We start from the raw sequence: 11645 nt of genomic DNA on the forward strand, positions 1-11645 counted from the left end.
CAAACATCTCCAATGTGCATCTCCCTCAAACAGAACCTAAACATAAAAAAAATCACTCGATTTGACTAGAAAAAGATGAAATTTTAAATATTTTGTAAATCCCTATAACTTATAATGACTCGTTGTTCAATTGCTCCACGGTGTACCAGTTTGGAACGATCTCCTAGTATTAGTAGACCAAATGAATTCATATAACAACACTGGCCTACTATTGTCCGTATTAGCTTGCAATTTTAATATTATCTTGATTAAATTAAAGATTTCTTTTAGAAAATTGCTCCCTTGTCAGAAAAAAAACAACACTGCAAACAGTTTAAAGGTGTGTATGCATACATAAAGATTTGAAGTTATCTTACCTCCTTGATTGACGGAGCTGTCGGACCTTTTGCCTTCCACCGACACAGCAAAACCCCTTCTACTTTTGACATTTAAGGTTATCACACTAAAAGTTTTCTTCAAATCTGCTGTCAAAACGGAACACTTCCACACAGTCGCGCAGGAAAAATAAGACGAGGCGTAGGAAAAATTTGATGCTTCCAAACCTGAAAACTAATGCAGAAATTAAAAAGATCCTTTCTTTTTTGTCCACCATCCTAATACAGGAAGATGTCTGAACACTGCTACTTTTATCTTGTTTGATCCAAATCTCTAGAACGAAGCAAAGACTAGCAAAGACACCTAAATCGCCTCTTCGCTCGTACTCAGAGCCCGCGTTACCCTTATCCAGCGCCCGTTCCGCTGGATAAGGGTAATGCGGGCTCTGCGAACGTGGTAGCCGCCATTTTTTAAATGAAGAATCTGGGTACTAGGAGTCCAGGAAGACCTTAGATAACATAGTCTCCTTCGCAGCCGTTATCAGTGTCTTCACGCTACGCTCCGTGGGGAGGAGCGTTGCGTGACGACCCTTATAACGGCTGCGAAGAAGACTATAGATAACAAGGACTGCAAACCAGATTTCAGAGCCCAGCGCTTTTCGCGAAAACATGGGTTTGGTAGGGGTGCCAATTCTCGCGGGCCCACAAACCTGGTTCCAATCCTTGTTATTTAAGGATTATATATTTTCCTAGGAATTTCATTCCCATTCAAAAACGCGCGTGGGCTCTGGGGACGGGATTGTGGTACAAGCGCAAAGATCAACCAATCACCAACCCTTGCTCGGTAAAAGGAAAAAATGAAAAAAGAAAAAAATGCCCTCTGTTACAAAAAATCAGCCTTAAATAATTGTGCTCTCTGTATTACCAGGACCCGATGATCATGGGGTCCTGGAATTACATTGTTGATGGGGAGTTTGCTGCATATGCTTTAAAAATATATATATAACTTTAGAAAGGATGAGGAACTACGTCCATACGATAAGCAGATTTCTATAAATGCTATCAAAAAAATTGGAGCTCCGCTTTTAGGCTTGGCTAAATATATATATTACCTCAATCGCAAACGTACAGCATCGACAATTTAGCGAGTAAACGTTCGCGCGTAATTTCATTCCATCCTGTCGTTCACTTTTTTCCATGTTTTCTTCGTCAGTTTGACAACACAGTGACAACGCAGAATTTAAATCGTACAAAACGCGATATTCACACGTCCGTTCGGATTAATAGAGTACACAGTTATTTTATGCATCGAATATAGAAAATATTTTATTTTAATTGGATGGTAAAGGATGTTATTTTTACATTGAATCGGACGCAAACGTTCTTTGAAGTTTTAGAAATTATTTATCTTTCTTTCGAGTCTCGTAATTGTCTCTTACCTCCTTCTGATAAACTATATATTATAGTCTTTGAAAAATGAAAGTATGTGATTAAATCAGAGATCATCCAAAATATTATTGTTCAAAACAATAGCAAAAATAAAGCCAGCCTTGGTGGCGTCAACTTGAAACTCTTTAGTTGCATTCTTATTGTCGTGATCTGTAAACTCCAAAGCGTTAAATGAGTCACATTCTGTCGGAGTACCATATGCTTCAGGTAGTAACAGGTCAAAAGGCCCCACCCCTTACATTCAAGTATACTATAAAGTTTTTATAGTGGGGAATGTTTTGTTTTTATGGAAAGAATTTGAATGGACCAAAAATTGTGCTGAAATTATTGACCTTGTTCTTGTGTTTTTCAATAACTGAGTTAGTTAGTGAAAATGGCCACAATCTAAAATAACAAAGAAGTGTGTTCTTACCATGCAGGGGCCAGTTAAGTTAAGATGTATTGTTCTTTACAAAAGAAAGCCTATTGTTGGAATAACAACAGAATATTGTTCAGAAACAATACTAAGGATACATATTAAAGTGTATATAACATTTTTTTTTATTATTTCAGCTTGATCAAATCTTTATGTTGTTCTCGTATGAAAATCGAAAAAAATTCCTTATCAATTTTTCTCCGGGTTTGAGGCGAATAAAAGCGTCAAATTTCACTTCCGGTTGGGTAAAATACCGCGTAAGACGGTAGACTGGGGATGGTAGGGTTTGACGTCATACAGAAACGCTAAGTCTCGCTGTTTCTATTCCTCGATCTGTCCCCGTAATCTTTGCGAAATTACGTGAACTTTTTGTCGCTTATGACGTCATTCGTGGTCTTTGGTCTGTGCGACAATCGCAAAAAAAACCTCGTCTAGACCAATCAAAGCGCGAGTTTACTTTGTTCGAAAAAACTTGTGAATCAAGACCGATATTCACGCGTGAATCGTGAATTTCAGGTTTAGAGCATAAATAGAAAGAAGTTTACAAACAATACTCATAAAATAACCTTCATTTCTGTAAAAATTATTTCTGGAGTAGTGATCGATCTCGTCCATTTCCACATTTCTCAGTTTACGTCTCACAACCCGGTTGAAGTCACTTGCAACGGTTATTCTCAGAATTTTCATCGATCTGTTTTTGTTCGCGATGGACCAAACGTAGGCTCAACCGTACCCGAGTGAGCGGCAGAAATCGAGCCTACACAAAACGAAACTTTGTTGGTCACTAGTCACACTGGGACGAGAAGAGTCTTCGTTGGTGTCGTGTAGTGAGACAAATGGAAAATTCTTCTTTTCTAGCAGAAAATAAAGATTATAGGAGTTTGTCTGACACCTAAATATTTTATAAATTCAGCTATGGTTTACCCTTTCATGTTCTTCTCAATTAGACTTATTTCGTTGTATATGTGTGACAGCATTATTCGGCTTTCTTTTGTTACTTAAATCATCACCTTAACGAAATATTGGAAACTTCTTCTCCAAATTAACAATTGCAGTTCTACCCTGTGCAGAGCCACCCGCTCCTCGTGGAAAAAAGATCCACTACATTGCACAGGCTAGGCTCGATTTCCACTGCTCCCTCGGCACCGGCTTTTCTCCCCGAGTGAGGGTGAGCGTGGGCTCATTTCCCGTACAGGGGCTGGTAATCGAGCCTATGCAGGATACAGTTGGCCAAGTGTCATGACTTGCACTCTGCATGGAAATATAGGATAAAATGCGGACAAAAAAATAATGCAAATTGAAAAATCTTAATTTCGAGTATGAATGGATAAGGCTGAATAAAGTCTGGAATAGTATGGATTACTTTCCTTTTAACCGCTTAAGCTCCTTGTTTGAATACGGTTTATCATTTCCGCAAACCCGAGTATGGGAAAACAAGTCACACAATCGCGCTAATTAGACTCTAATTGCGTGACAAAACAGTCTCGATTAGGCTCTTTTTTAAACTTGTCAGGAAAAGACTTTAGGACGGTTTACGTTTTTAGTCTTCTATTAAGGTGTTTCTAAAAATATGGGCAGCTCGTGACCAGGCACAAAAACATCTTTAAAGTGACTCACATTCACCGGACGTGGGCGCTTTGTTTACAGTTTGGTACACCAATATGGCGGTGTAGCAACGGTAATCAAGGATTTGAACACGTGAGTAAATTTTACATTAATGTAGCAAATTAATTCAACCCATGTTGCAATGTGCGTAAATTAATCAATTTCATTTATCTATTTATTTATTTATTTATTTCAGTTATTTGCGTTATTTAATAATATCCTTTGCGAACTCTAGAATGACAAAGGATTCAGTATTTATACCATTGTGACCCTTTACACTCCTAATACAATAAAACCTCAAAATAATAAATCATAAAGTTCGTTCAAACTATGATCAATTTAACATAGAGTTTCATTCTTTTGTATTATTTTTTAACTAAAGGCTATGTACAACTTTATAACTGATGATAAAGTCAGTATAATTGTTGTTGTTATATCCCTGCCATCAAAGAAGTGGGAATGTCCAGTGGTACACAGCCGGAATATTAAAGAAAAATAGACAAACATATTATTTCCTGCACTCCCACATCATTTTATGGCCTTTTTAAAGGGCGCATGCGTGTAAACTAACACAGTTTGATCTGTTCGGATTCCTTAGCTGAAAATTTAAATCGCCGAAAATTTTAGAGGAATCTTATTCTCCGAATTTACGAGCTGCTGTTGTCTTTCCAAAATTGCTATCTGACCTTTTTTCGCAGTTTTAACGTCTTATTTTCCCCTTTGTAAACAAAAGTATTTCAGCGTTGCGAAGAACCTCGTTCCCAGGGTCTCCCCAAGGGAGCGAGAGAGTAAAGAGGAGAGACCCTAGGAACGAGGTTGCATTGAAAAATTTGAGGTGAGCGTTCGCTAAGGAAACGCTAATTTTCTTCAAAGTTTTAGTGACGGTTAATGTCTTCCGGAGAGCAGATGTTCCACCGAAACGAACCATTGGGAGCCACTGAATGTGCTCTGAATGTGCAATGTATCTACATTATCCCATGCCATAGAGAATGCAACGGGTAGTATTCCACGAAAAAAAATCTCGGCGTTCCTCGCGGCCTAGAAAGGCTTTTATCTTTTTTTTTTAGCAGTACCTATTTATATTTTTAATTTTTTATCAAAATTATGTACTTGCAAGAAACGTTGCCAATCTGTTGAATATTTTTTCACTGATTGTATTTGCTGTTAAAGTATTAAAGAATGACGTTTTGTGTTAATTCAATGAGTGGCATGGGATAAATTAGTTATGCAAAGCTTTCTCGAGGTATATCGTAAAAATCCCACTCGTGACTTCATGTTTCTTTGTATACACACTCGCCTAAAGGCTAGTGTGCGTACTAAGAAAAATCAAGTCACCCGTGGGATTTTTCTCGGTATACCACTCGAAAGCATTGCATAACTAGTATGAATTTGTTCTAAGCTGTGCACTTGATTTCAAGCACATAAGACTGATTTCTGGAAAATATAGATAGATTTACTTGTAATTTCAGAAACCATGATGTCCCCATCTGTAGTAACAGCGACTGAGCAAGGGCAATCGCAGTTGCCAAACCTGTGAATTAAGTGGAGAAATTCGCCACGAAGTGTAAAGACCTGAACTGTCTTGTTACCAGCGTCACAAACTATCAAGTTGTTAAAATTGTCAATAGCAAGTCCGGCAGGAGAGCAAGCATAGCTTTCTATGTCGTATAAAAATGCCCCGTCCTCACTGAACACCTTCACACAAGGAGCCATGCAATAAGATACGAAGTACTTGTTCTCATGGTGAACAGCAAACCAGGGGAATGCGTCAAATTGCAGCACTCTGAAAGCCTGCTCTAATTTATCTCCCTCAGCGGACAGAATCTTTACTTTGAGGTCCCCCGAGTCGCAGACAATTAGTAGGCCATCATCTCTAACAGACACACTACATGGGTTTATCAAGTGCGTATCAATGTTCTTGACGAACTCTCCATGTTCAGTAAAAACAGAAATTTCGCTGAACTTTGACGACTCTTCATGGACGACTATGATTTCACTGGACTTTGAAAATGCTACAGATCTTGGTTTTGTTTTTCCTAATTTCAGTGTTGTCTTAACGTCCTTCCGGTTGCGAATCAAACAACAACACCTGCTTTCGTTCGTGGTCAGCCACAGCAATGTTGCCACTTTTGTCGCACTGTGCAATGCTACACGGAAACTCAAGATTTCCTTCTTCCTGAACGCCGTTCGACCACTGTGAAAACTCTGACACCTCGGCTTTGCAGTGGTAAATAGGTCGTTCCACTTGAAAACTCCAAGGTCTATCAGACAACGATTTTCCATTAACCTCAACAACAATTTCATGTTGTCCAATGTGTTTTGTTCTGTACCACACTTCATAGTTGCCATTTTTATGATTCGTTATGTTCATTTCTTCCTCTCCTGCTGGGGAGCAGATGGTCACGGTGACTAGGTCTTCTTCACTGTAACACTGACTTCCCTCTGAATCGTTTGTGGTCACGGTAAAGTATGTTTTAATGCCCAATTGCGCGGATTTTAAACCACTTCCGTTAGCTACACATTGTGAAGGATCAGTGAGAGTAGCCACAACTTGGACGGGAAGTTGACCCAAATCCAGATCTTCTATGGCATTGAAGATGTTTCTCATATTTGGAATAATGTAACACAAATGTAAGCTTTTACAGATATCGACCTGTGTTTCTGTTGTTTTCAATAGTTCTTCAAGGCGCTCAATAATGGTATTCCCTGCCTGTAGAATTTCATGGGCGTTATTCCTCTGTAAAATGCCCTCGCCGCGCTCAACAGATCTTTTGAAGTGGGAAATGACTGACTTGACTTTTTCCATCTGTATGGCGTGATGTGCCTTTTGAATTTCATTAACTTCAGCCAACTTCTCCGTTGTGACTTTCTCATGCTCCTGCAAAACTGTCACAAGTTCGTGCACAGTTTCTGTCACTCTATCTTGGGCTGCGCGCATTTCGTTCGTGTTCCTTTTCAACAGCTCATTTTGTGTCTCAATTTTTCCTTCCAAGACGGCTATCTACAATTTGGCTCTGTCTGCAATACTCGCTATTTGCAGCTTCCGCTCCTCGGCAGCTTGTTGAATATCCCCCATGGTGTGACGGTTATGGTTCACAAATCCACACTTCATGCAAATACAACATTTGCATTCTTGGCAGTAATATTCTAGCGCTTCGTTTTCGTGATATTTCTGTGAACACATGGTGGGTCTGCCGATCAGTTCTCCAACATCTCTCATCTGTAATTTTTCGATCAAAACACTGCGGTGATTTCTGGTGGCCTTGAGTCGTTGATGAGCCTCAGAACATGCTGAACTCATGAAGCTCTGACAAACAAAACAATAGCAAGTAACGGCGTTGTTTTCTTCACAACTGCTGCATCTCTGCGTCTTTTTGCCGCCATCTTCAAGAGAAAGGATATCGACAAGTCGGTTAAGGTGAAAAGAAGCGGGTAATTCGTTGAATGAGTCTCCTTCCGAAATGTGAAAGCGAGCCAGGCAAACTGGACAGTTGATCGTCGTCTGTAACTGTCTTCGAGCGAAGCCAGCCAATTTATCAAGACACTGTAAACAGAAGGAATGCAGGCATGGTAAAGTCTTCGGTTCTTTGACTGTTTCTAAGCAGATCGGGCATTCAGCCTCCTTCCGAAGAGTTTTGAACAGCTGTTTAACATCCATATAACTTTAACTGCGTTCGACGAAGGACTGAGAAAGCGAGTCGTATCGTGTCGACTATTGACCTCGGTTTGGAGAAGGCTCTTCGCCTCGTTTTTATGCAGAGTCCGGCAGGTCTTTGGCGTGAGCCTCAACTTCGATCTCACTCCAGCTCACGCTTACGTATACGGACCGATTTCTCACGCCTGTTGGTTCAAAAAGTGAGCTATTAGAGCCTTAAATTCATGATCAAAGCGATGTGAAAAACGAATAGATACTCTCCCCGAAAAATCTGTTTTTGAAGGAAGGAATTGGGGACGAGGTCGTGTTTAGCGCTACACATCCTGAGACTGGGACGTGGAAATGTTCGGGAAATCTTTTGAGGTCTTCAGAAATCTTCGGATCTAGTCGTGTCGTCTTCGAAAATCCTAGCACTCTCAGGTTAATCTCACGCCTTTGGGCCAGAAAAAGAGCTTTTTCAGGATCAGTTTATAATTATGAAAATTCGCTGCAGTTTGCAGCACTGAATCTGACGGTGCGTCCAAAAGAGGGCTAAAAGTCTGTCTCGCTGCTGTGCGACGTAGGACTTCTAAAGATTTTTAAAGAAGACTTCTAAAGAGGTGAATTGACAGATTTTTCTAAAGTATTAGTGCTGTGAAACAAAGAAATTATATACGATCGAGTTTGCTGATAGAGAAAAAGGACTTATGAACCGTGATCCGAGCTTTGATCAAAATAAATGCACTAAATAAATATAGACGTGTAGATGTTGATAAAACGCGAAGACATATTAAAGAACTGAGTGACGTTCCGTTTTCAAACTCCCAAAGATAGAGCGACACAGTCGTTTTTCCCAATCTTTCGTTTTCTTTGATACACCCTCTTAATGAATTAAGAGACAGGACAAAACGACATTACGGGCGCGTCTTTGGGACCTATTCTGTGTGTGTTCTGAAAAAGGAACACACTAAAAAATCTATGTTGTATCTGTTGCCCGCTAACGAAAAATGTCAAAGTACTGTACCGGCATCGCAGAGGTCATGGGTTTGAAATCCAGTTCAAGCCTGGATTTTTTTCAGTTTTTTCGCAACAGTCTGGTTGCGAAGGTAACTGCGAGAATCTTTTCCTCTCGATAATCTTTCAGCCGCATATCCAAATAGCCAAATGCAAAGTAAGTTGGATTCTAATCAATGTTTTAGAAGAAAAATGCATTTAATTTGTCAAGGTATTCTGATTTTGAAACGCGCCCTAAAAGTTTTATTTATTTTCCAAAATATAGATCAGTTGACATAACAACTGGTAGACAAAGTCAAACTGACAAAATTCTTCTTGTACAGCATGTTTTCTTTCTTTTTACGCAAACTAAACAGACAGCACGCATGTTCAGTTCAAAATTATCACGTGATCTAAATCCATTACTTACAGAATCCACAGGGCGTGCGTTTCTCCAAACTCTCGAAAACATTACAAAAAAAAAAAACTAGTTTGCATTAAATTCAGTGTTCATTACAAGAAATTTGACTTTAAATAACTTTGAAAGCCAAAAACATTGAAAACTTCACAAGATTAAAGGACGCATTGGTCTAGTTAGCAAGAAAAATACCACCAGGCAAAAGGAAATGGATTTTGTAAAAAATTATCGGCCCGTAAACTCTTCGGAAGTTTTACGAAACGCTTCCCTAAAATACCAGCCACGTCCCCAGGCCTCAAGGCGCTTATCAAAGTAACCGAGCTTGCCTTTGAGTGCTTGGAGCCGAGCGCGACTTTACTTTCCAATCAGCTAAGAGGTGACGTCACATTTGATAGGGCGCCAGGGACGAGTGCCCGTGAAATACCATTGTGACGATCCACTAAGACTTGCTACAAGTCGACTTGTTATGGCGCCAAAAGAGAGCAACGAGAGACGGACTCGTGAGGCGAGAAAGTGCGCCTGAATGGACAAAACGGACTTTGAGAAAGTCTCAGCTAGTAAGCTCTTTGCGCCGCCTGATACGAAAACCCAAAACACTCAAATGGAGGGAAATGGGAACGTTTTACCCAAACATGGCCAAATGCAGTCGCACCAGCGGCTTTAGGGTTTAAAGATAAAATAAAAGCAATGGGAAGTCTTATTATAAACCAAGATAGTAAAAAAAAGGTTTAAGAGCTATAATCGATACGTTCATTACTGTTATTAAGTTAAAATTACTTGGCGACTTACAGTAATTGACTCGCAAGGGTATAAAGTTTAATATGGGGAAATGTTTACAGCTTTTTACATCTATTTCATTAGTTTCCTCAATTTATACAATACTTTTACAATCAGTAAAAGGATTTCTTAAACAGCATCGAAAAGTGCTTTAAAAGTGTTTTCTGGACACCGATGATCTGTGAAAGGACAGTACCCTAAATTCTCATTGGATGTGAAGTAATCCTGTTCTTTTATCTTCATATCAGTCGCCTTTCAGAGTACTTGTGGCTTGTAGCTCTCCCAGCTCTTATACAAGCCCAGGCAGCACCTGCTCTGTGAGTTCCCTGCAGTCTCCATCTTTACTTGTGAAAGAGCCTTTTGATTCTCAAGCAGCAGAGCAATGTTCATGAGAAAATCGTTGAGTTGGAATGAGGGTACGTCATTTCTGAGGAAAATTAAGCCAGAACCCTCCCTCCAAGCAAGCATAAATCCGTTAACTCTTAGAAGATATGTCAATAATAACAATAATAATAATAATAATAATAATAATAATAATAATGTAATTTGTATTGCACAAATCTCATAAAAATGTTCAAAAACGCATAACAATAATAGATAAAAATGCTAAACGAAACAAACCTTAGTACAACACTTATTCCAAATGTGCTTGTTGGAAATAGGATTACCGTAGCCAACTAAATACGTTTGAATATTGATTTTGAGATCGCTGAATCGCCAAAAATTCTTCGGAAGGACGTGCTAAGACAAGCGTTGAAACTGAAAATAAAAACAATAGTACTTTACCTTTTTATAAGACAGCAATCTGCGGAACATTCTGAAATTTGCCCGCTTTGGTTCATCGTTAGACCCGTTGCGATAAGAATTCTGTTTCTCTGTGCATGTAGGGTATGTGTTTTTTTGTTTTTTGTGGTTTTTTTTTTTTTTTTCGAATTTAATTTTTTTTCTTTTTATTTAATAATTTAGTTAGTTTTGGGGGGGAGGGGGAACAGCAGCGGGTTTGTTTTCTTCATCCACGCTGCTGCAGCAACATAGGAATAGTTTCTTCACTCAACTTAGGGTTAGGGTATCGCAACGGGTCTGCGTGTATCCGCGCGGGTTTATGACGTGAGGGTGGCGCAATTTTTTCTAAAAATGGTTTTCTTGGTACAACATGGGGACATAATAGGCTATCTTTGTTCATAACTATTTACTTCATCCTTATCTTTCCATAGGAATTTAAAATTTAACTGATTCACTTCTCTTATGATATTTTCGGGAATGTGCAATAAAAGGATATATGAACAAATTTTGGTAGATGCAGCAGCCAGTACGCACAGAGTGAAAGACCCAAGGAGGATTCTCATATGAAAGGGGCGAGGATGCTCGTCGGAAATTTTGAATTAAACCCCTAAAGGAGACCAATTTGGGCTTGGCCCAAACTTTTTTGACCCCCTAAAAGAGACCATTTTATAACACAGACAAATAAATAATGCAGTAACTTTTTGCGTGCAACCCTAAACGAGACCTCCAGGGCTAAATATAAATTAAGGCGTTTTGCCCAGAACACTCTAAGTGAGACCAAATCCAAAATTTACACTCCTAAGCGAGACGACGAGCATCCCCACCCCCTTTCATATAAGAGTCCCCCCACCCGGGGGTGAGAGAGTGGAAGAAGCAAATCACTCAGGGCTTTTCGGCGTGGAGAAATTCCCTACTAACCCACCCTACGTTTATTATTCTTTATATGAATACGTTTCTTCCGTTTAGCAAATGTTGCTCTAGTCTTCCACACAGTCTTTTTTAAGGGAGTTGTATATGGGAAGAAATAAACCACTCCGCTAACTAACGACTATGTTTCAGCGACGGAGGAACAGTCACCACCCGTAAGGCTTGTATTGGCTCTTAGCCTCCAGCATCAGGCCATTTTATATTAAAACGTTAGATGACAGGATGTTCTTGATGCCAAATCCCCTTCCGAGAAAAATAGTCTGCAAAGCCCAAAAGTGTGTATTACGACTGTCTGTGTGCCGTATTTTGCTATTGACTGTTACAGTTCGG

At 39.5% G+C, this 11645-nt stretch overlaps 2 protein-coding genes across 2 annotated transcripts; both read right to left on the bottom strand.

Moving 5' to 3' along the window:
• Nucleotides 1-5196: 5196 nt before the first annotated feature.
• Nucleotides 5197-6132, bottom strand: LOC146479856 (protein meiotic P26-like). Its single transcript, XM_085110252.1, has one exon. It carries the CDS (start codon nucleotides 6130-6132, stop codon nucleotides 5197-5199), a length of 936 nt encoding a protein of 311 aa, XP_084966378.1.
• A 650-nt stretch (nucleotides 6133-6782) lies between these two features.
• LOC146479857 (E3 ubiquitin-protein ligase TRIM33-like) lies at nucleotides 6783-7538 on the bottom strand. Its single transcript, XM_085110253.1, has one exon. The coding sequence runs from the start codon at nucleotides 7439-7441 to the stop codon at nucleotides 6785-6787; it is 657 nt and encodes a 218-aa protein (XP_084966379.1). The 5' UTR covers nucleotides 7442-7538; the 3' UTR covers nucleotides 6783-6784.
• Nucleotides 7539-11645: the final 4107 nt, after the last annotated feature.

The sequence above is a fragment of the Pavona decussata genome, unplaced genomic scaffold, assembly GCF_977016875.1.
Source record: "Pavona decussata unplaced genomic scaffold, jaPavDecu1.1 SCAFFOLD_58, whole genome shotgun sequence".
Taxonomy (NCBI): domain Eukaryota; kingdom Metazoa; phylum Cnidaria; class Anthozoa; order Scleractinia; family Agariciidae; genus Pavona; species Pavona decussata.

What these genes read in the sequence shown, in the direction of transcription:
- LOC146479856 (XM_085110252.1), bottom strand. Translation starts at nt 6,132, where the DNA reads ATGGCAACTATGAAGTGTGGTACAGAACAAAACACATTGGACAACATG.
- LOC146479857 (XM_085110253.1), bottom strand. Translation starts at nt 7,441, where the DNA reads ATGGATGTTAAACAGCTGTTCAAAACTCTTCGGAAGGAGGCTGAATGC.